At 36.5% G+C, this 25,160-nt stretch overlaps 2 protein-coding genes across 3 annotated transcripts in view; both read right to left on the bottom strand.

The window, feature by feature from the left end:
* Positions 1 to 7,192, bottom strand: part of jakmip2 (janus kinase and microtubule interacting protein 2) — a 98,596-nt gene extending 91,404 nt beyond the window's left edge. Inside the window, exon 1 of one of the 2 annotated variants that reach the window (XM_046868273.1) lies at positions 7,088 to 7,192. The gene's annotated coding sequence lies outside the window, so the exon portion shown is untranslated. The remainder of the gene's footprint in view (positions 1 to 7,087) is intronic. The other variant, XM_046868272.1, reaches the window with a different exon arrangement.
* Positions 7,193 to 9,705: 2,513 nt separating this feature from the next.
* LOC124398117 (prolyl 4-hydroxylase subunit alpha-1-like) lies at positions 9,706 to 19,470 on the bottom strand. Its single transcript, XM_046868150.1, has 16 exons — positions 19,406 to 19,470; positions 18,881 to 18,905; positions 17,618 to 18,723; positions 17,235 to 17,331; positions 16,762 to 16,913; positions 14,761 to 14,880; positions 14,364 to 14,603; positions 13,993 to 14,165; positions 13,187 to 13,363; positions 12,913 to 12,983; positions 12,597 to 12,696; positions 11,177 to 11,227; positions 10,598 to 10,645; positions 10,426 to 10,494; positions 10,252 to 10,348; positions 9,706 to 9,973 (listed from the first exon to the last, which is right to left on the bottom strand). Exons 3-16 carry the CDS (start codon positions 17,634 to 17,636, stop codon positions 9,903 to 9,905), a joined length of 1,485 nt encoding a protein of 494 aa, XP_046724106.1. The 5' UTR covers positions 17,637 to 18,723; positions 18,881 to 18,905; positions 19,406 to 19,470; the 3' UTR covers positions 9,706 to 9,902.
* Positions 19,471 to 25,160: the final 5,690 nt, after the last annotated feature.

Below are 25,160 nucleotides of genomic sequence, written 5' to 3'. Positions count from 1 at the left end.
ATCTGTCAGGAATCCACCTGCCACGCCCCCTTCGGCCCCCTTCAGCGTGTCAGGTGCTTTCTCGGCCGCTTTCTCTGAAGCTCCCGGCTTTAATCGCGCACATATGGTGCTCGTTTAGCATCATCACCAGCTCCTATTTAAACTTCCACACTCTCACTGTCCGTTATTGTTGGTATATGTTGGTTCACGGCGGTCGTTGTTATCGCTCATGTGTATCCTGGTACGTGCCTTCCCACCGGCACTCTCTCAACGGCTGCGCTTTTCTTCCCAAAGCGCATCGCGGATTCCGTAATCTTTATCTATAGACTTACGAATTCGTTTTTAATGTAAATCTTTTATTCATAGGCCAACAAAACAACCAAAAATAATTTTCTTTCAATTTAAAAAAGCAATCTTTAACAGTCCATGCCTTAGAGTAGAAAAAGTGCATATAGACTCACAGAGTCGTACTTTGACTTGAGCGTGTCTCTACACTGGAGTTCAATCAGCTCCATTTGAAGGTTGGTTGGTGCGCTTTCACACGTCAACCACAAATGGATTACTGAGCAGTTCAAATCTGCATTTCTGGGCTTCAGAGTTTTTCAGCGGTCTCGACTGACGCGCCAACGCACTAACAAAGCATTCTGGGATTTGTAGTATTAGCAGTGTATGCGCTATATACTGGCGGGCCAGCGCTAATACACATTTGATAGGATCTTGCGGGCCAAATATAATTACACCGCGGGCCAGAATCAACCTCTTCCAGTCAAACCTGCAAAAGGCTGGAATGCTGGAAGACCCACCTATGACCCATCTTTAATGTTCTGGCTGAGGCCAGAAGGTTCAAATTTAATATTCTACAGTGCATGACCCTGTTCATGTGGTGAAATCTTCCTGTACCCTTAGCAGAGAAATAGCCTCAAAGCAGAATTTTTCCACCTCCATGTTTGACAGTGGGGATGGTGTTCTTGGGGTCATATTCTGCATTTCTTTGTCTCCAATTTTCATCTTATCTGATCAAATCACATTCTCCCAAGCCTTTTCTGAATCATTCAGGTGTTTTATGGTAAACTTCAGATGGGCCTGTTCATGTGCATTCATGAGCAGAAGGACCTTGGTGTGTTACCAGTGGTTTTCTTGGTGACTATGGTCCTAGCTCCCTTAGGATTATTAACAAGCTCCTCCCGTGCAATTCTGGACGGATCCCTCACCTTTCTCAGAATCATCCTTACCTCATGGTTGCCTTACCCCGATTTATCCTTTCTCTCTCTGTTAAAATAAACCTAGGAGGTAAATTTACAAAATCGGCAAAGGCTCAAATTATTATTTTCCCCACTGTTTGCCGCACACTGCAACAAGTTGAATGCATCTCTGTCGTCTGGCTGGCTCACAAGAAAGACTGCCAACAGTTTGCTGAAGACAACCTGTCCAAGAGCATGAAATATTTGAATCATGTCCTGTGGTCTGATGAGACTAAGATAAACTTGTTGGGCTCAGATGATGTCCAGCATGTGTGGTGAAGCCCTAGTGAGGAGTACCATTTAAATTGTGTCTTGCCTACAGTCAAGCATAGTAGCATTATGTCTGGGGCTGAATTTTTCTAAAAAGAAACAGAATTTTCTCCTCGCCCCCCTTTATTTTCCATTCTGCAGCATGTTTTTAGTCTAGAGCTGTCCAGAGCAGTCCAGAGTTTAGCAGGTGGTGTGACAGTTAATAATGGTCCGTGAAAACACAATGCTCCTTGTGTAGTTAAATAGACTATAAACTAAGCATGCTTTTTTGTATTTCAATTATTTAAGTTACTTAAGGAATCATTTCAGCCCTAAAATAGATTTGCAAATGCATAAAAGCACTAAAGAATCTATATTGCTAGCGTTAGCCACTAACCAGGAAGTGGCTAGCATCCATTTTATATCCAGCTTTGAAAATTTCTCTCAGAAGGAAAAAATCCTGAAAATTCCACATATTTAGGAAGTGAATGGATTAAGGATAGAAGGAATGAAGACATTTGTTAAGTATGCTGAAATAAGTAAACAGTTAAGTAGATCATATTCTGAGAAAATCAAATATAAAATGTAACACACTCACACAACCACACACACACACACTTACATGCAGATCTGTATTACCAAAATGTGTCTAACAAATGTAAACTAATTACATAATTTAATTGTATTTAATCAATGTAATTTGTGCCAATTTAACTTACTACTCAATTTAATCAATATAAAACAAAAGTGTATTGAATTAATTAGATTTATTCTATTTTATTTTTTAGTAAATACAATTTTATATATTATTTAACCAAGCAGGCATTTTATTAAAAAACTTAGACTTAAAAACTGAGGTAGGTATAAAGATGTATGGTATATTGTGGGACAAATAAGTATTAGATACACTGATGATTTTTCAAGTTTTGCCACTTACAAAGAACAAAGATTTTCACCGTAGGTACACCTCCACTGTGAGAGACAGAATCTAAAAACAAAATCCAGAAAATCACATTGTATGATATTTTATTGCATGAAATAAGTATTTGATCCCCTACTAACCAACAAGAATTCTGTCTCTCCACACCTGTTAGTCTGTGAGAGACCTCTTATCCTTATGCCTCTTATCCTCCACTCATTACTTGTATAAAAGACACCTGTCCACACACTCAATCAATCAGACTCCAACCTCTCCACTATGGGCAAGACCTGACTAAGGACACAAGGGACAAATTGTAGACCTGCACAAGAAATTCAAGATGACTGTCAATCACCCTTAGGCCGGGGCTCCATGCAAGATCTTGCCTTGTGGAGTATCAATGATCCTTAAAAAGGTGAGGGATCAGCCTAGAACTGCACAGGAGGACCTGGTCAATGATCTGAAGATAGCTGGAACCATTATTAACACACTACACCGTCATGGATCAAAATCCTGCATCGTGCACAAGGTCCCCCTGCTCAAGCCAGCACATGTCCGGGCCCGTCCGAAGTTTGCCAAAGACAATCTGGATGATCCAGAGGAGGCATGGAAGAAGGTCATGTGGTCAGATGAGACCAAAATAGAACTTTTGGTATAAACTCCACTCGTCGTGTTTGGAGGAAGAAAAAGGATGACAAAAATCCCAAGAACACCATCCCAACCATGAAGCTGACCATGAATATAAATATGTACCATTCTACCTCGAGTTGCCTTTTACAGTATTATTGTAATAAATAGGGTACCTTTGTCCTCCCATACTATGTTTATTGTATAATCTTTATATTTATATTAGATTTATTTATACACATTGCTATTTGCACTTCTGGTTAGATGCTAACTGCATTTCATTTGCCCTGATTTCTGCCCAATGATCTAATTTCATCTAATCCAATAAATATAGTTAGTCGGCAGCTTGTGGACGTGATCAAAAGTTAGACATAGGCAATCAAATATTAAGTTTTAATTTACTGACTATCTGTTCCTATATTTTTGCTTACCCAAATACTGGGTGGTAAGCCACTTCAACGCAATGTTCTATGTACAAATTCTGATCTACTATCTCATTATCACAACCAGTACATGTTTATTAAAATACTTTGAGAGGCTCCATCTTAGGTTAACAATATGTGAAACAGCTGGTTTCAACTTCGTTAGACTACAGTACTGTCACAAGCTTCTTGAACTTTGTCAAGAAGTTAATCCATGGACAGAACAATGTGTAAAAATCATGCAATGACAAACTAAAGCATGCTGCAATGCATTTCATCAGCAGTGCACTGCAGCACTGTACAATGACTTAATAAAAGCTTGTAGTTTCTCCATGCTCTTGGTGAAATTGTTGGTCTTTTAAAACTATGCTCAATGTTTATGTCTCCTAGATGCAAGTGATAAAAATGCATGAAGTGCTCTCTGTGTGTATGCATGCACGTCTGTGATGGAGCAACAGATCAAGCTCAATGAACAAAAGACGAAGAAACTATTTAAGCCGATTAATCAGACCGATCTTTAGCTTTTTTTTATTAAACGGCATCTGACAATTGTACTGCAAATTAGATTGATTATTAGGCATCTGATTTCTAAATAACAGCATCAGTCAACCTCTATTTTAGTACACAATTAATATGACTAATATGAAAAAACAAATTTAAATGTAGGCATTTTCACAAAGCATTATGCTAGAAAGTCTGTTGCCAGTAAGCCAGCATGATCAACCTTAAGATGAAAAAAAAAAAAATGTTACTTGTTTTTAGATGGTGTCTAGATGTAAGCATGAATCCACTAATACAGCCAAAAACACTAGATATTCTGGGGTCTCTGCAAAATCTTTCCTTGTTGTGTATGGCCTCTTCATGTGTGGATGCATAAACATATTGGCAAGCATGATTTTGAAAGACTAGAATTTGTAAAAACTCATATTGCCTGACATTCTGTACTTCTGCAAAAATTCACCATATCAGTAACGTGTATTAATTCTTAAGACATAAGATGTATTGTACATACAACTGGTGCAACCTAAACTTTCTTTCGGCTTCTCCCATTAGGGGTCGCCACAGCGGATCATCCCCATGTTTAATTTGGCACATGTTTTTACGCTGGATGCCCTTCCTAACGCAACCCTCCCCATTTATCCGGGCTTGGGACCGACACTAAAAGTGGCTGGGGTTGGTTCCCTGACCAGAGATCGAACCCGGGCCACAGCGGTGAGTGTGCTGCATCCTAACCACTAGACCACAACTGGTGCAACCTGCCAAGGAAAATAAGATTTGTGGGGTCTTTAGGCAGCCTTAAATAAAGATTTTTAAGGAGCCAAAACATATTATACCTTCATATAATTTTTTTTTTATTATTCTGACATACATTTTATTATTCTTAACAAAATTAATATTTTTATTTTATTTTATATAGTTTATTTAAGTCTTTCTGAATAGAATTTTCTTAGTTAAAGGAGCAGATCTGGAAGGTTCACAGGTACTGAGGTTTTAAGTAAACAAATGCATGACATATGCTTCTCTTTTCCTTTCTCTTTCTACCATGCTACTTATGAGATGCCAGTGATCCTAACCTCCTTAGCTCTTCTGGATTCTTATCATTTGAAAACCACTCAATGATGCTGAGGATGGCTCTACATGGACATGCTAATCCTCTGGATGATACCATTTAGAAACCATAAAGATGGCTTTGGACTGGAATGGGACTGAACTACATCAGTAAACAGTTAATAACAATTGATGTACAACATATTTATCACCACGATCCCCAGTAAAGCCAGTTTCGAAACCTTCCGAAAAAGTTGAACACAATTCCAGTTTATTGTTGAATTTAATTTACAATAAAAATAATAAATGCAGCAGTAACTAAATCATTCAAAAACTAAGGGAATATAAGGGAATATAAATTTCAGTGTTGAATGATGTTCTGTTGCTGTAAATAAAATTGTGTACTATGAAAGCATGAAAAAAAAAGGAAAAATAAATAAATTATATATTACAGTATATGAGGACTCCTAGCAATCACACCCATATCTGAGCATTCTCCAAACAGTGGCCACTGATGTCCCTGGGCATACAAGTATGTAGTATACATTTGCAGGCTGGGTTATAATTTCACTTCACTGAAACTAAAGGATCCAAACCTGCTTCATCATGACAGTGCCCTGTGCACAAAACGAGGCTTATAAATAGACAGTTTGGAGAGGTTGGAGTATAGTGGCAAAAGCCCTGACCACCACTACACTAACCATCTTAGGGAATATAAGGGAATATAAATTTCAGTGTTGAATGATGTTCTGTTGCTGTAAATAAAATTGTGTACTATGAAAGCATGAAAAAAAAAGGAAAAATAAATAAATTATATATTACAGTATATGAGGACTCCTAGCAATCACACCCATATCTGAGCATTCTCCAAACAGTGGCCACTGATGTCCCTGGGCATACAAGTATGTAGTATACATTTGCAGGCTGGGTTATAATTTCACTTCACTGAAACTAAAGGATCCAAACCTGCTTCATCATGACAGTGCCCTGTGCACAAAACGAGGCTTATAAATAGACAGTTTGGAGAGGTTGGAGTATAGTGGCAAAAGCCCTGACCACCACTACACTAACCATCTTAGGGACGAACTGCAACACCAACCGTGTCCCAAGGCCTTTTCACTTCTCCCCATAGCCATCTTAAATATATACACCATTCTAAAATATATAATAACAAATAATAATACACATTTCATAATAACAAAGAGTGTGTGTGGGGGCGGGGACTCAGAGGGCAATCTGTGGTAATGCTCAAGGAGTTGGTCAGGAATGTAGTGTATATATCATTTTTTTTGTTTATTTGTTTTTTAAATAAAAATCAAACACACGAAAATATAAAAAAGTTACTAGCTTGATCTGCAGGTAGTTGTACTAAGACTAAAGTCTTATTAAAAATAAAATGAACTGAAATACTTAAACAATTAAAATTGGATGGATGGATGGATGGATGGATGGATGGATGGATGGATAGATGGATAGATAGATAGATAGATAGATAGATAGATAGATAGATAGATAGATAGATAGATAGATAGATAGATAGATAGATAGATACCCGAGTTTCATGTCGTTGGATTCGGCATAAAAACACACCTACAGGCAATAATACAATAATACACCACTGACATAGAAATACACCGCGACCATTATAATAACACTACGGATATAGGTTACGTCAATTAGACCAAAATATAATCAAATGCCTACGTCCAAAGCCGCAGAGGCCTGCTACCTTGGTATCAGTATTTAGCTGTTTAGCCAAGGTGGTTTATCATTTGGACACAGGCTGTTATTACAGCATCCTGCGGCTTCGGCTATTTGCCCTTAACAATAACGGCTTATTAGAGGCCATCACTGGTGTAGGGTCGGATGATGAGGATACTCGAGTCGTTTGCTTTTTTTAACCGATTTGTCTTTTGCGTTTTGTCGCTTAAATACACAATATACACTTAAAGATCCATATCCAGCGTCAGAAATGGCAGCTAATCGACTACCGTTAGCCTGCGAGGTTACATCTAGACGTGCTGCTGGCACAACCAAATAAAAAAAAACAGCAGCAAATATCAGTTCAATTAAACGAAATTAAATGTAAAATGTTTACATACCAAATACAAAACTCGAACAAAGGCCTACTCATTATGCTTAGGATTTTATCCCTGCTTAACCGTTCAGCATCAGCAACCGTACCACGCTGAGCGAATGATAGGCGCTGCGGCTCAATCCCAAATACATCCCTATTGGATGTTGAACCTACTGCGTACTTCAGCTCACGGGTTTTATTACATATGTAGTGCGCAAATATAGGGAGTACGCTGCGATTTGGAAAGCAGACTGCAAAATTACGCTCTTACCCTCACAGGAATTAGATTATTCACTGTTATATACTGCTGTTGATAAAAATGTTTTATATATAATGTATATGTTATATCGTTCGTAGACAATGAAACAATTCCCGCATTTTTGCCTTTTACCAGATAGATAGATAGATAGATAGATAGATAGATAGATAGATAGATAGATAGATAGATAGATAGATAGATAGATAGATAATCATTTAATTTCGTAGACTTAAATATTGTGATTTTTTTTTCACCACAAAGATTTGTTCAGATTATTTTTTTTATTGTGCAAGTTAGTTTTGACAAATAGATCAGGAATCAGTTGGAACCTTTGACAAAATACGTATAATGTAACAAACTACCCTTAACAACTGCACTGATTTGCTTTTGAAAGTAATGATGAGTCAAAGGTCAATCCAAGCCTCAAATATGGACTTTAACATTAAGTGAGAGAGAAACTGGCATGTAAACCTGACCTTAGCAACCTGACCAGGTAAAGAGGACATGAAGGAACCTAAGATTGTCAGATAACAACCAGTTGGGATCTCCTAAGCTTTCTGTAATGGAGACACAGTTGAGAGGGATGTCTGGCTCTTAAATGGGCAGGTATCATCCTCATGTACTATATGCTGAGATGCTCCTTTACACTATGTTCCACTCCAATTGCTCCAGCTCATGAAGCCAACTTGTGGATCACTCGTTGATATAAAATTATAACTCATAGTGGTCCATGGGTCAGGGACATATATGGTGGTGTCAGTTTATTTGATTCTGTTAGGGGGTGAGAGTTTGATTATTTAGTGTGTCAGCCAGTAGCAAGATGCATCTCCTGTCTAAGTCAGGCAGTGCGGTATATGGTCAAACATCAGTTGCAGTCAGAGACGAGGCAGGTATAACTGACAGCTAATGATAATTTTCGCCTGTGTCTAATTAATAGCAGCGACTTATTTATTTGTGTCTTATTGTGCTTTTAGACTCCTGTTTCTGGTGAGCAAGTGTGCAATTCATAGTGACAATAGTGACAAGTATGCCCAACTCCCAACAGACATTGTGAGTTAAAATGTAAAAACTACAGCTTGAAGTTAGTTTAGGTAAACAGAACAGTTAGTTTGCAATTTATCTGACTGTGCATGCACAATATAATATTGATTAAATTGAGTAATCGTTTAAATTGGCATACATTTAATTTAATAAATAAAAATAAAATAAATAGAAAAATGTAATGAAATAGTGAACATTTGTTTTACCCCATTTGGGTAATACAGATGTTTACAGTATATAAAAGTGTGTGTGTGTGTGTGTGTGTGTGTGTGTGTGTGTGTGTGTGTGTGTGTGTGTGTGAGTGTTTTACATTTAATATTTAAGTTTCATATTTCTTTCTCTTTATTTCAGCATACTTTAACAAATGTCTTTATTCCTAAAATCATTCATTCATTCACTCACTCCCTCAAAATGTAAGAAATTCTTAAAGTTTAACATAAAATGAAACAAAAACAATATCACTAGACTGTCGTAAAAATGTTGGCGATGACAGTCAGTGGCAGCGATTTCAAGAATGTGCAAAACAAAATCTGAGTTTTCACACATACGTACTACAAATTGGTTTGTCGGTATGGAGTGTGTAGCCACAGTGGCACTGCGCTCAAAGTGAAATGGTTCAGTACGAATACGAAATGGTTCAGTAAGAATACGTGTACCGTTAGACTCCTGACTATGATGCATTAAAACATTATGTAAAATACAAGAATGTTGTACCTCATCTTTTGCAGAAATTTTAATTGGTGCCACACCTGCTGTTATAAGAACCTTTTCAATTATGACATGAATTACTGAATGAATTTGGAACATTACAAATTTTAATGATAAAGAATACATAGACATCTTATACATTTCTTCATTTCTACTTTGTGGCAGCAGTTATGATAGTTATAGGTATGGCTTTGATGGTCAGATGTTCACAGACCTTTGGCCATATAGTGTATGGTTCTACATATTTACATCATTCTGCCATTTTAAATTAAAAGATTAAAAAAAAATGTTAGACTGTGTTAACTTAAAATAATTATTTTTGTTGCAAGTCCAGCAGGATTGCTGCAAATCTGTTCCCACTGTTACAGTGTATCTGTTTTTTAGGTTCTCAAAATTTCATGTTCTTTGATTTGGTCTTTAGTTAGGGTACACTGAAATGCTGTCGCTAATAAAGATTAATCACCCAAAGCCTTATCTGATTTAAAATGCCATAAACTACTGTATTAAAAGTATTAACTTACATGTAATGTCAGTGTGGCTGAGTGCTTATGTAATATATAACAGCTTTTGTCATAAGGTCATGAGTATCTATTTAATTAATAGTTTAAATATTGACAATTATTACATCTTACATGTCATATTAACAATTCTGTTCTTTATTAATCATATACACAAAACTCAAATCAGCCTTTTTAATCTATTTTAACAGCATGTTTTGATTTAAACATTTCTTCAGCCTGCTTTAGTCAAGAGACTGGATTTATTTTATAAGCCCTTCGTATGAAAAATATTACTTAAAAAATCAAACACATCAATTTTCTGAAATTCAGTCTCAGCCAGCCTTGGACAGAGCGCATCTTCTCCTGAACTCCTGTCCCCCACAGCAGATCCACTTATTGGCAACTAAATTATTAGAATTAATAATATTAATTAGACATTTTATTTTAAATGATTTATGAGCTTTTATTTAAAATTTCATAGTTATTTTTACATTTTCATAATGTTTAAAGCAATGTTTTTTGGTACCATTCATATTTAAGCACCATACCTTACATGTATCTATTTGGTTAGATAGCAGTAAGCAAAAATTATTTTTCCAAATTTCAGAAAAATTGATTAAATTACAAAAATGATATAAATAAGCCGGACATTTTATGCAAAAGTGTTTACTGGAAACTTACCCCACTTACTGCCTATAAAAACTGGGCATGCAGCATGCAAAGTTCTGGTATCCTCTTCTCCACTCTTCAGTAGGTTAAACCATATCACTGCTGAACCCTGTGAAATCAATGAAGTGACTGCCATATCCACCAAGCTATTAAACAAATTTAGAAATGACTACCAGGTTCACTAACTATTTTTGGTGTTAGTGCAGCTCCAGTATTAGGAAACACAGTGGCACCACCAACATCAACATCACTCATCTAAAAGAGAACAGTCAAGTTTTAATTATATTGAGATAATGTGTTACAGTATGGAAGTAACAAAGACTTTGCTAAATGTCAGAGACAGTAAAAAAGGTTTTACATAGACCAGGAGAGTTGCAATCCTTCTCTCAGTAAATGGAACACCATCCTGTACAATAAACAAAGTAGGAAAAGTTTTTGTATGGAAAATGCTAGACAAAACATTTTTTTTACCTTGTAGTATTCTGTTTTTACAGTTTAAGTGTAATAAATTGAGTAAAAATGATAAAGCTGAGGACTTTACTAAAGCATACCTCAACATAACTCTAACGTAACACTGCATTTAAAAAAAAATGCCAGTACTGTATGTGTGATTTAGGCTAGTATGGCTGCTGATTAGTATCAATTTATGCACTCATGGCTATAAGAGTAAAAAATAGGCAGGTGGCTGGTGCTCCTGGAAAGTGAAACATTAATCTTATGGATAAAATAGTCATTTCTAGTATTTACTTATAAACTTTCAAATATCTTTATATTGGAATATTATAGTAACATAAAGATAACAGTTCACTTTTATGTACACCTTACTTTGTTACATTTAGAAGTTTAAAAACTGATTTTAAGTGTTCAAAACTATTCGATAGGTTGTATACAAGTTATTCTATGTAAACATTTGCAAACTGGTCTAAAAGTGTCCCACCACTAAATCATAGTGTGGTTCATATTGTCCTCCAATTCCATAATTTGCAACCTGAAAAAGGAAAAAAAAAAAGAAAATTAACATCTTTTTTATTCAGTTAATGTTTAACAAACATATAGCTAACTTATATTCGTGTGAATATTTTGAATATATTATTGAATGAGTAATCATTATTCTTTTCAAGCGCCATTGAACAACTTAACAACAAAATTGCTTGCAATACTTAAATTTAGAGCAGGGTTTGTAATCCAGTGTACCAGAATGAGGCTGTAGCAGGATTTAAACAAACACCAGAAAAAATAAACTGCAAAATAATCTACATATTAAAAAATGCATACCCAATTCAAATGAATGTGTCTTTCATACAATTTGCCATATCATGTTTTGGACAATTTGGTATGATAGATCATACACCATGACCAAGCACAGCAATAATACAAAAGGGAGCTATTCTGCATATTCTTGCAAGTTTTAAAGCAGACTCAAGAAAGAGAAAAAAAGGGAATTTAATGCAGTGGATGCAAGACACATCATGCTTACTTTTCTTTAACTTTGGAAGATGCCCAGCAGTGCCATCAGCAGGGAATTGTCAAAAACCAGTGGGGCCCAGGTACACCCATTTACTGTCTGGAGAAGACTGTCTAGAAGTCGTATTCATGGAAGAATTGCTGGCAATAAGCCATACATCTGACATGGAAACGAGGCTAAGCACTCAATTTTGCACAAAAATATATGAACTTTATAGGAAAACCTTTTCGGTGATGATTGGCCACAAATTTATTCCGCAGCAGGAGAATTAATGCTGGTTTGAAGCCAAAGGAAGATCATACCAAATAATGAATTAAGTTTTCCTCTGTTCACTTACTTTGCATTTATAAACTTTCTTTCGGCTTCTCCCATTAGGGGTCACCACAGCGGATCATCCGCATGTTTGATTTGGCACATGTTTTTACGATGGATGCCCTTCCTAACGCAACCCTCCCTATTTATCCGTGGTTGGGACCGGCACTAAAAGTGCACTGGCTTGTGCAACCCTTCCCTGACTGGGAATCGAACCCCGGCCACAGTGGTGAGCGCGCCACATTCTAACCACTAGACCACCAGGGACCCTACTTATGTTGCATTTATAAAATTACAAAAAGAAAGAACTAAAATATATAAAGTTTTAAAAGAGTTTTACTTCACAGCATTTTTTTTTACACCTGCTTAATACTTGTCATAAATCATTATGACAAACTTCACATCATTGTAGTCCTATTACTTGATTTTCAAGCAACTAAGTGTTAGTAAAATTTATAAAATAATAATAATAATAATAATAATAATAATAATACAAATAATACAATAACATAATACAAATATAATGCAATAATAATAATATAAAATAAAATAAAATAAAATAAAATAAGAAATGTTTCACCTGAAGTTCTTCTGCAGTATCCATGTCCAAACCAGTGACGTCAGCAATTCTCTGATTGATACTGGCAACCACAGGACTCTCATCAATGGATAACCATGCACTAAAAGAGAAAGATTCCTGATACTCAATTATCATAAATTTCATGAAATCGAGAGGATAATAAATGCATTAAAAGAAGAGATTTAAATGGCTTATACATGATATTTTAAATGAAATTTTACAAACATAATGAAGTGCTTAATTAGAAGAGGTAGTTATTCATAACCTATGTATATACCTTTTTTATTGCAAACTGGCAATTTCTTACAGGTCATACCTCTTTGAAACCCGAGCTTTGGTGGAAATGAGCTTCCCAGTAACAGGGTCCGAAACTTTAGCTCTGGCAAGCTATGGATAATAAGAAAAGGATGTTTGTAAATAATTTGGTTACATTTCATAAATTCTTTAATTTGCAGAATTCCTTGTTTTATAGTCACACAAATAACAAACATAAAATGCAAATATAAATCTTTAAAACACAGTTGTCACTATACTTATACCCCAAAACATGGCAAAAGCATGCCAAAATATGAAAAAAGTTTCAGAGTCACCTTTGATCTAGAAAGTGTTTTGATGACCTCGATCTCATTTAAGGAAATAAAGTCATGGTATCTGAGGATGAGAGGTTCATCCCATTCTTCTTCCTCTTTAGCAGGGCCATATATCAGCCGAGGGCTCCCTTTACCATTTGTGTACCTACAAACCAATTTCCTCTGTCTCTTAGGGTTCTATGAGTCAAAATAAGAAAATAATATAGCATTTTATACAATCTAAGAACAGTCTTTGGAGAAAAAAAAAAATAGAAGTATAAATGGAGCCAGGTCAAATTTGCCATAAAGAGTTTGGGTTGCTTGGGCTCATTTTGCTTGATTTTATAATCATGCTAAAGCTTGTCCATCTGCACTGTGAAGCACTATCCAATGTATTATTTATACATTTTTGAATTTATCTTGATCCTTTTTACAGCAGTTTATTTTATGGGCTTCTAGCAAGCATATAATTTATTATACTGTTTAACTATTACTGGAATATTTGCAAATATTGTTGGGCCATGAGCAAGGTCCTTAACCTTATTTTCACCAGGGGCACTGTATCATGGCTAGGGATAAATTCAGAGGGATTAATTTCTAATGGTAAAATTTATATTTGTATCAATTTAATTCTGTTAAGCTGCTTTGGAACAATGTTCATATGTAAAAGTGTTATACAAATACATTTTTACTCAAATTATTTAAATTTGTACATAACTTGCAAATTGCCCGTGCATACTTGCTTTTGAAGAAAGTATCAAGGATATTGCTATTTTTCTGATCACTTAAAAAATATTGTAAAAGTTTAATTTTATAGTGCAATTTACCATTTTAATCCCCTCCCCTCTACACAAGGCCTCATAACCATTTTTCCATGGATTATAAAAACCAGACATGTCAAGTGAAGTAATGAAGTGCTGCATTCCATCCCAGTATTTAATATTCTCACTCAGGTTGTAGGTGTATGCAGACTGGAGTATAGTCTTCAAATCTAAATCATCTGTGGAGATGGGACACTGTATTTAGTTTAAGAAGAAATATAAGTTTATTTAAAAAATAAACAAGGTCTGACTAATTAATACATGTTTTTGTACATTTTAAAAAAATGTTTTCTTGATTAAAAATAAACAAAAAGTGAAATCTTTCTAAACTCCTGCAGATAATTGAAATATAAATGTATTACAAAATCACGAGTTACCATAGTGCTGTAATATCTGTGTTGCTTCAGGTGGAAAGGGAGAGTTCACTACTTGAGACTGAATAGAGGTAAGAAGAGTCTGAACTCTCTGTTTGGTGACCATGGCTTTTGCTCCATCATGGAGCTTCTTCATAGTCTCCCCAAGCCACTGAATGGCACACTGAAACTTCTGATTCTGTTGAGCAATCACAGCAATGTGGAAACACTCATCTGGGCTCAGGGCAGATTGAGTTTCCAACTCTTAAACACAGAATATATAGAATATATAAATACATTTAATTACAATGATATTTGCATAAAAAATAATGTGTCTTGTCAAAGTGGTAAACATGACTAAAATAACAAATAATGTAAAATAGCAAGTAAATTCCAGTAATTAACAAGTAATGAAACTTACTAATCATGTCCTCCGGATTTAGTCTGTACAGTTCCTGAAGTCTAACAATACCACCTGCTATGCCATCCAAATTATTTTCACTGGGAATTAGCTGTGATTTTGACATTAACATGTCAATATCTGTACATATTAAACATAAGAATAACCATAAAGTGTTACATTGATAATAGAAAGTCATAATCATAAAACAGCATACAGATATTAAAAAGCACTATTTTAACTATTAAGACATCTCCATGTGGTGGATGATTCTCTATTCTGGTACTGAAGAAATATTAGTCTATTTATGAACACAATTTGCAAAAGCAAATGTACATTATAATCAGAATCAGGAAGGCCATTCTCAGGCTGAGGAATAAGAACACTACTGTGTTATATTAGCCATAAGTTCACTTATAATGTGGAAACCAATTTAATGACAAAGCCACAATATGAAAGTGATAGTATATCTTGTCACAGAGTTGCTAAGATATACTATCACTTTCATATTGTGGCTTTGTCATTAAATTGGTTTCCACATTATAAGTCTCGCAGTATTATAAAAGCAATTTGAAAAAAAAGTCAAAGGTTATTAGATGGTTTATTTGTAAGTTTTTTTAAGTTAAAGTTTTTGCAAAATCTTATCTTAAAGTCCATCAAATATGTCCATTCAGTGTAAACTTTGTATTGCAACATCATTATATCAATATCAAAACGTTTCAGATTTGACAGAATTCAGACTGTGATGTTTCCACAATTTGCAAACAAATTTACAAATTTTAAAAAACAACATAACTACATACATACCAAACCATGAATTTTTTGTACCTTTACACCCTAATATATATATATATATATATATATATATATATATATATATATATATATATATAAATATATATATATATATATAAGGCCTTAGACAGGACATGACATTGGTCATGCTGTTGGCCTCTGGCATGAAGAGGTCATGAGAAGCCTTGGTATCAGCCTCATCATATATACACAATGCCCTTCACTAATATTTGCACCCTATGTTTTAGACTGGGGCTCTGCTGGTGTTGTTATTTCCTCTATGTCTTTAGCCTTCCTCTCCATTAGGCTGTCAGTTTATAAATGGCTTGGTAGCAGGTAGCTCTCTGGATACACTGAGAAGGCAGTGAAGGGTTCTGGGGGACAAATGGATGTTGCAGGCAAAGTATTCCATACCAAATTAAGCAGACAGACAGATGCAAGCACAGATAGAATATGTTTTTGTTAAATAATAAACAACATGGAGAAAACAATACAAGAAAGTGAACATAAAAACAAAACAAAATCAAAATACCAACAAGGAATTCCAACATGTAACAAAAAGCTTGTTACACACAGTGACTAAAACAACTAACTCCGTCAACTAAAAAACACACAGTGACAATGTTCTGTGTTCTGCAACAAGGATAGATCCTCAAAGACACCCAGTACTTGTAATTACTTACTGTCTTCACCATCATTGCTTTACCTGATGCAATGATGTTTGTACTGTATGTGAATTTAGTAAATTAATATATATATATATATATATATATATATATATATATATATATATATATATATATATATATATATATATATATATCTGTATATGTATATATATGTATATTTATAGTCTTAGGTGAAGTGTGAAACACCAAAATACAGTAGAAGGTGACAAAACAGAAATCAATACAGAGCAGAAATAAGAAAATACAAATATATTTTAAGGCATTATTATTATCATCATCATCATCATCATCATCATCATTACTATTATTAGTATTATTAGTATTTTGTCTGTTCATTGGAACCATATGGATATTTATTCTCAAACTTTCCATTCACAGTACACCATTCAATAGGTTTAAGGAATAAATTCTAACACCTCATATCTTAACAGAAACATGTCTGTAAGCCTGTCAAAAGGCTAAACGTCGTTTATAGCTATAGTAAAAAATTAGTAGTCTAGTTAAGAAGTTTTTTTTATTTCATTTTTGGAAACCTTACCTTTGGAGATATTTGTCTTTGTGATTTCCTTAATTGCAGTGCCGACATTTATTAGTTGTTTTACAAATTTGTATGCAATGAGTGGATTGCTGATTAATTTTTCTGGATCTTTTGAGTTATCATCAGAGATGCATTCAAGACCTTGAAGAGCCCTGTTATTAACAAGAGTTAAGGTGATATTTTAAACACTAGTGTAACCAACAAACTTTTCGACAATAGTCGTCTTTCTTTTAAACAGACTATCTCAAAACAACCTATCAGTTAAATGACAAGTTATTCTGAAGAAATAAAACTGAATTGTTGCATACATATAATTTGTTCATGTCTATTGAAACTCTTAATTGCTTAATTACTTAATTGCAAAAGAAAAGAAAAGAAAAAGACCTTAAGTGCAATTAGAAAAATTGTACTCTATTTTCTTAATCGACACTATATGTAGTAAGACAATTAGAATGTTTTCTCAGGGTTCCTACCTTTTCAGTAGATCCATTTGATTTTCCAGCGATGAAATGTAGAATCTGAGGCACTGAGAAAGATCATTCTTTATGCCAATGAGATGGGTCATATGATCTGTAAACCAGAATTAGCTTCAACAAAAATTTTCATCTAAACTTTTCAATTAATCATATTGATTTATAAATCATTAGAAACTAGTTTATTAAAAGGACAGCGCATGAAGGACGTTTTGGGGACAAAGTGAGAAAGGCCCGAGTGAGATGGTTTTGGACATGTGCAGAGGAGGGACATGGGGTATATTGGTAGGAGAATGCTGAGGATGGAGCCACCAGGAAGGAGGAAGAAGTAGAAGAGAATACATTTATTTATAAATTAAGAAAGAATGACAAATTATAATTACTTTTGAGACCACTCAACATAATGCATTGTGAGTGTGTGCCAGAGATGAGCGAGTGGACGACAGAGCCTACGGAACAAGCGGTAAGAAACACTTGCAGTTGATGAGACTAATCTGTTTCAGTCTGTCGACGCCAATAAAAAGGAGAGAAACACCAGCTTCAGGGAGAGCGCCACCAAGCAGAGGCGAGCGGAAGGGGCACTAAGCGCGGCGCGCGCCGGTGAAAGACGGGACGGCCGGAAGTGCACTCGGGCGTATGCCAGGGAAAGGCGTGCCGGTCTGCATGGAAACTCGGACGGGTACTGAAGAAAGAAAGCATGCTGATCCGCGAGTAAGACGGGCGGACGTCGGAGGAAGTCGGGCCGAACCGCGAGTGGCCGGCGGCGGAAGTCAAGATGAAAAGGCGTCCCGAACCGCGAGTGTGAGGGTGAGCCCCGGCGTATGTACTGGATAGGAAAGCGCCGGGGTGAAAAGGAAGTAAATTAAGAAAGCTCTGGCTGGTAAACGCTTTCCTGTTTCTTCTTTTTTTTCCAGCACGGAACCATTGGGATTTGTTACACGTACCTTTTATTTAAAAAAAATTATATATATCCTCTTACTGAACATCCTATTTTGATTAAGTTTATATGTTATTACTAGTCCAAATTGTTCTATCATAGTAAAATCAAAGTTCTTTGGTTCACTTTATTTTGGTTTCAATTTATCCTTATAAAAACAAAGCATATTACTATAATTGTAAAAATGTTTATGCAGATTTGTAAATGTTAAATACATACATTAATACAAATACATAACTACAAATACATCCACATTTATTAAATATACTATTATGCATATTTGTTTTTTGAATGTACCTTTGTTTTTATATTCATGCTTGTTGAGTATTTTGTGACAACAAATATATTTCCACTTCTTATAACCAAGAATACTGTTTAAACATACTAAAGAAAGTTAAATTATCTTTATTTTTTACCTGTTGAAGAGTAGAACTCATTGGTCCCAGCACAAATGTCCAGAATCAGAAAAATAATCCACTTTATGTCCATTATTTATTTGAATATTTGTCGACTAGCACAATGCACAACAATCAAGAAGATGCGTTAAAGGCACTGTTGAATACAGAAGAGTTGTGACTGTGAAAAACCTTCAGAGGAATTACATTGCTTGCAACACTGTCTGATAAACAGCTGCCTGTTAAAAGCCAGACTCATTTGGCAATACTCCTGAAGTCAGAAAAGTAAGGCTATAATAATAGGGGTTACTTACCATAACTGTTTGTGAAACAGTGTGACTGATGCCAGTTGAGAAAGACATAATAATTAAAATGCATGTTTATACCTTTTATTTTATTTTTTGTATAATCTATGTAGTCTTGGGCATATTTCAACTAGGGGAATAGTTATGTGTTTTTATTTTTTATAGTAATTGTTTTAAAGTTATTTTTCTATTGAAGCACTTTACAAGTGGGTTTTTTCTGTAATAATGATTAAAAATTGGTACATCTGCACAAATCCTTTACAGAACTAACAATAGACTAACTTTAATTTTACAGTAATATTCTGCATGATATAGTGCTCCAATCACAGTAAGAAAATGGTCTGTGCTTGAATAAAATAACACATACTCCAAAAATTATTTGTGACCTAGTTCTAAAAAAAAAAAAAAAAAAAAAATCACATCTGGAAGAGAACTGATTTGAACTTGAACTAATCTTTCCATGGACCTTGAACTAAGTCAGTTTTGTAATTTATATAAACAACATTTGCAATAAAAGCATCTACTGAAACTCACATGTAAATACTGGCATTTATATGATATCTTAGTTTTTATAAATAAATGATCAACCTATTACTACTTCACTTTGTCAGGCAGGTCCTATTTAAGAGATTTCTTGATTGGGAACAGGTGTGGCAGTAATCAGGCCTGGGTGTGGCTAGAGAAATTGAACACAGGTGTAATAAACCACAGTTTTAATGGAGGCAAACACTTTTTCCCACATGGCCATGGGGTTTTGGATTTGGTTTTCCCTTAATAATAAAAAACTTCCATGGATATTCCATGGCCCCTCTGATAGCCACCGGCCATTTCCAGAGCCACCCGATTGTGAGGTCGTGGTCCCTGATTCCTCTAAGAGTGCCCCCACAGACTCAAGCTCCTCTGCAGATGACGTCCCGCATCCGAGCTATCCTGAAAGCGACAAGACGCCTGCAAACTCTCCTGAAGGTGATGTCTCGCTCCCGAGCTCCCCTAAAGGCAACGTTTTGCTCCCGAGCGCCCCTCTGAAGGCAACGTCTCGCTCCCGAGCTCCCCTGACGGTGACGTCTTGCCTCCAAACCTCTCCGAGGGTGACAACGTGGACCAAGGTCCCTCTCCAGGCGACGTCACACCTCCGAGTCCCTATCCAGGCGATGTCACGCCTCCAGGTCCCTCAGAGGACGACAAAGCATTCCTGAGTTCCTCTGAAGGCGTTGTGACGGCTCAAAGCCCCGCCGAAGGTGTCACCATGTTCCTGAATCCGGCCGTGGGTGCTATCATACCCCAGGATATGCTCCAAACACCCACAGAGGATGTTGCTCAACACCTGTACTCCACAGGGGGGGGTCGCTCAGCTCCCTATCCCCGCCGAGGGCATCGTTTTGTTTCGTTCTGCTTCAGCTTCTGGACTCCGTTGTGGGTGTTGCTCGGTCTCCGATTCCTGTTGAGAACGTCGCTCAGCCTCCGATCTCCACCAAGGACGTCCCTCAACCTCCGGTCTTCGTTAAGGACATCGCTTAGTTCCAGTTCCCAGCAGTGGGCATCGCTAGGCCTCTGGACCCCACCGTGGGCGTCGCTTGGCCTCTGAACTCCGCCGTGGGCATCGCTCGGCCTCTGAACTTCACAGAGAATGACGCTCCGCCTCTGATCTCCACCAAGGACTTCGCTCAGCCTCCGGTCTTCTCTGAAGGCGTTGCTTTGACCCTGGACGGTTGCAGAGGCCTTCCTCGGGGTGCACGGGGCGCCTGCCATGGGTTTTGGGGCCACTGGGGGGGGAATGTCAGGGATCCCCCTGCCACGCCCCCTTGGTAGCTGTCAGGGATCCCTCTGCCATGCCCCCCTTGGTAGCAGTCACGCTGCCTCGTTTTGCTTTAATTCCCGACAGCTGTGGCTCGTTAAGGAGATGACTATATAAACTTACATTCTCGAGTCACAGGCTGTAGGTTCTTAAAGGTCATGCTGGTGATCTCGTGGATCTTTGCTGGTTCTGTCTCCGGACTCCGTCTCCGTGTGGATAACGCTCTGCCAGTGGAGCCTAACTTTCGTTTTGGATTCTACTTTCCTTTGTGGATTTCTCGTCCTGAGCAGATATGCTTTCTGTTTGTGACTCTTCTTGTTCGGTATGTGTTTGGTTGAGTTCTGAATAAACTATGAAAGAGTTACTTCCACTTCCGCAAAAAACTGAGCATTACATAACATTAGACCAATTAAATTTCCGAACGTAAACGGAAAAACGCACTTCACCTGTGTTCTGAGCTGCACAGCATCGGGAGAAAAAATGTCCACCGGTGGCGCACAACGATGACAAAAGATAAACTCAGTGGTACCTTGACCTACGAGTTTAATTCGTTCCGTGGACGAGCTCGTATCTCAATTTGCTCGCACATCAAATCATTTTTCCATTCTGAAAATACTTAAAATGGCATTAATCCATTCCAACCCTCAAAATGACACCCCGTTTTTATGTTTCATGGAAAATACATTTCTAAATAACAAATCTTGTATAAAAACATAATAGAAGGAGTATGTAGGATATAATAAGGTTTTATTCAGTGTATTTTCCTTGGAGATGAGACGACTTGAGTTAACGAAAACGCCGGTGAGGGGTGTGTGTGTGTGTGTGTGTGTGGTTAATGAGCGGAGGCGGAGGGAAAACTCGCTTCGCTTCGCCATCTAGCAGCGGCGTCTCGAGCTCGTACCTAAATTTTTTGCTCACGTAACAAAGCAAAAAAATTGACCGAGTGACCGCTCGTACCTCGGAAAACTCATTAATGCACTCATAGGTCAAGGTACCACTGTAGTTGTGAAAGGAATGAGGAAGACAGTGAACAATGACTTACTTGGTCGGCTACTGTTTAGATACAAGCCATTGTAACGCGTTGAGTCTGGGTCATGGGAGAGCTCGCTAACTCCAGTTACAACAGAAATCATATAAGCACAGACAGGTTTCTAAAACTCGTGCTTTTTTTTTTTTCTTGGCAACAGCGTTATGGGTTAGTCAAAGAAACTTAGAAATGAGGATCAGAAAATAATAAGGACATAATCCTCAGTCTTACACACACGCAGTAATAGCGTAAAAATGCAGTGGCATGCTATTCCCAAAATACCGCTATGCTCCTAATAGAAGCACAACATATTGCATTTAGTGTCTTTCGTTAAAGCCTGTGTAAAGTTTATTAGTTTTAGTGTAGACACCTGAGGCTTATAGACAGGTGCAGCTTAATGATGTTTAAAATAGAAATCTTTGTCAAATTCAGTGGGTGCTTTTATAAGGGTGCGCTTTATAGTCTGGAAATTACGATAGTTTATATAGGATTTGGACATATGACAGAGTATTTCTGTTTCCAAATACACTTCTTCATATAAGTTTTGGAAAGTGTTTTCGAGTATGGCCGTTCATGACATCATGAAAGGTGGAATTTCTTGTATGTACACTTCCCTAAAGAGGGCATGTACAAAGCAACCAGAGCAAGACCAAGAGCATGCCCATCAACATGCTTCATTAACTTTCAAGTCATCAGCAGCACTGAACCGGACTTGCTCAAGAAAAATATCTCTAAAGAAGTGTGTTTTGGATGTAAGTGAAGTATAACCTTGTTCAGTTCTTACCATATAGAAATGTCCTGCTGTAGTTGTTGCAGCTGTCGTTCCTGATTTTCAATTTCACACATGGCATCTGATTTTGTATCAAAAATGTGGAATCTGATTGTTAACCAATTTGAGCCTATAAAGTTTTTGTTCCTGTTTTATTTATGGCGCTGTCACCGCTTGCAAACGACCACTACGTAAAAGCTATGCATGCTTGAGGCTCTATAACTTTGCCCATGGCAAACCTCCAGGAGCTTGACAGTTTCCAGACAGAAGCGTAAAGATGTATCATTTTAAAATAAATCTGATAAAACTAAAGACTCTTCTTACATATGAAGGATGCAAGGCTACTTTATAGGTAATCAAGATTAACATGAGATTGGCCGAAAATGAGTGTTATTCCACTTTAAGGAAAAAACAAAAGGTACATTTTAATTTGATGGCTAATAACATATTTACCAATGGGTAGCATTTCCTCTTCTTTTAACAACAGTCCATGTACATCTAGGAAATGAGTTTAGTTGCTGTAGTTTAGAGAGAGGAATGACATCCAATAAATGTCCAAAACAGGATTCTTGCTGCTGAAATGTACAAGGTCTTTGCTGCATGTTTTGTTTAATGAATTTCAAATGATGAAAGGTCTGGGCTGCAGGCAAACTTTTATACTACAAATCTCTGCTGTTAGAATAGACGCAATATGCATTAGCATTGTCTTGCTGAAATATACAAGCCCTTCCCTAAAAAAGAGGTTATCTGGAAGAAAGCCATGTTAAAAACTCTAAAAACTATATATATTGGCCAATATTGTCCAGGAACTAATGCACCCCATACCATCACTGATTCAAGTTTTTAAGCAGAGCATTGATGACAAGCCGGTTGGTCCCCCACCTCTTTAGTCCAGAGGATGCGGCATTCATTGTTTCCAAAACATTTTAAAATTTCAATTTGTCTGACCACAGAACAGTTTTCCACTTTGCCTCAGTCTATTTTAAACAAGCTTTGGATTAAATTTGCAGATGCAGTTTTTGCAAATTGATGAACCACATTTTCACTTACCGGACACTCTGCCTCTGTAATATGCTGTTTTTTTAAATACCTAATCATGTTACTGACCTGTTTCCACATAATCGAATTAGTAGCAAAATATTTCTTTAGCATTTTTCTTTGTTATTTTTTAATAACACGATTCCCAGTCAGGGAACCGACCAAGCCATTAGGGTTGCACAAGCCAGTGCACTCTTAGTGCCGGTCCCAAGCCCGGATAAATGGGGATGGTTGCGCTAGGAAGGGCATCCAGTGTCAAACATGTGCCAAATCGAACATGCGGATCACGAATACGGATGATCCGCTGTGGCGACCCCTAATAGGAGAAGCAGAAAGAAAGTTACTTTTCCAGCCTTTGTTGTCCCTGCCCCAACCTTTTTGAGACGTTGCAGCCATTCAATTAAAATAGTTCCTCTTTGCTTAAATGTTGATATATGCATTGAATTTGTCCAGACAAAAATGGCCTACCCAGTATATTGCAATATGAAAAAAAGATTCTGTTTGTTTATTTTTTTGTTTTCCTAAAGATCAAGGGTTCACATTCTCAGGTTCCAACCTCATTTGCAAAGTTGCCTCCATTATTCATGTTGTACATGCTTTCCTCACAGCATTGCCATCATAGCTTGGTCCAGAAAACCCAATAATAGAGCCTGTGCAATACTCTGTTTCTACCAAGCTATGTATTGTTAATTGCTAGCTTAACATTTGTGTTCAGGCATATGGCAGTCTAGTCTTATGACTTTACATTTATTTCTTCACACTGATGAGAAGGTTAATTATATACTACATACAAATGACAAAAGTAAAGTGTTTTTACTACTGCCCAAACTTTTACATTAGATAGACTTGATAGACAGTGATAATTGTTCACTTAATGGCTTTTTAAAAACAAACATAAAGCCAGAGCTGATGGTATAGTGGTGTTTAGAGGTGAATGGGCACAATTTTGTCTGTGCAATATGCCTATAATTTAAAAACTATATTTTTGGAAAATTTGATATTTATGATTATTATTTTTTTACTTCACAGGAATGAATAGAAGAATTTAGACAAAACCTTCTAGGTATAGTAAACTTAGTGTTGATTTAAAACTTTCAGACTTTTTCAGATGCAAAAATTGAGTTCCCTGACAGACTTAACCATGTTAGTAAACAAAGAATGAGATAAAGACAAAGACAAAGGAAATTAAAAAAAGAAAGAAAGAAAGAAGAGTCGTGGCAGTGCACAATTGAATTTATTTAAAAGGGATGCTGAGTTTCACAAACAAATTGCAGCTTCAAATAACTCAACACAGTAGAAACAAACAGTTATCAGTTTGTATAATGAATGCTATCTTTTTCTACCTAGAGCTAGAGTTTTAGAGGACTGTGAAATGTGGCATGGCCATGACAGTACTGAATGTTGTGGATGTATGCGCCATAATGGGGTTTGGGAAACATGCATATTCAGTGTCAACATGATTTAAAATTTTATAGCAATATTTGTTTATCTATTAAATAAATAATAAAATAAACAGCAGACTGTAGCTCAAAAGAAGAGAAGTTTATTCTTCCTCTGCAATACAGCAGCAGCTATACAAGAAGTGTAAACCCATGCTCAGAGGAGGTATACCTCTTTTACAGTGAGGTGTAAACAATTTACTGTTTCAACAAAAATTAAT

The sequence above is a fragment of the Silurus meridionalis genome, chromosome 15, assembly GCF_014805685.1.
Source record: "Silurus meridionalis isolate SWU-2019-XX chromosome 15, ASM1480568v1, whole genome shotgun sequence".
Lineage (NCBI taxonomy): Eukaryota > Metazoa > Chordata > Actinopteri > Siluriformes > Siluridae > Silurus > Silurus meridionalis.
Note: the sequence above shows the minus strand (reverse complement) of the source record. Positions and strands in the feature narration are given on the sequence as shown.

Coding starts and splice junctions, on each gene's coding strand:
- LOC124398117 (XM_046868150.1), bottom strand. Junction 12,984..13,186: donor AAACACTTTCTAGATCAAAG/GTGACTCTGAAA, acceptor TATTATCCATAG/CTTGCCAGAGCTAAAGTTTC. Junction 10,349..10,425: donor CTGCACTAACACCAAAAATA/GTTAGTGAACCT, acceptor TTGATTTCACAG/GGTTCAGCAGTGATATGGTT.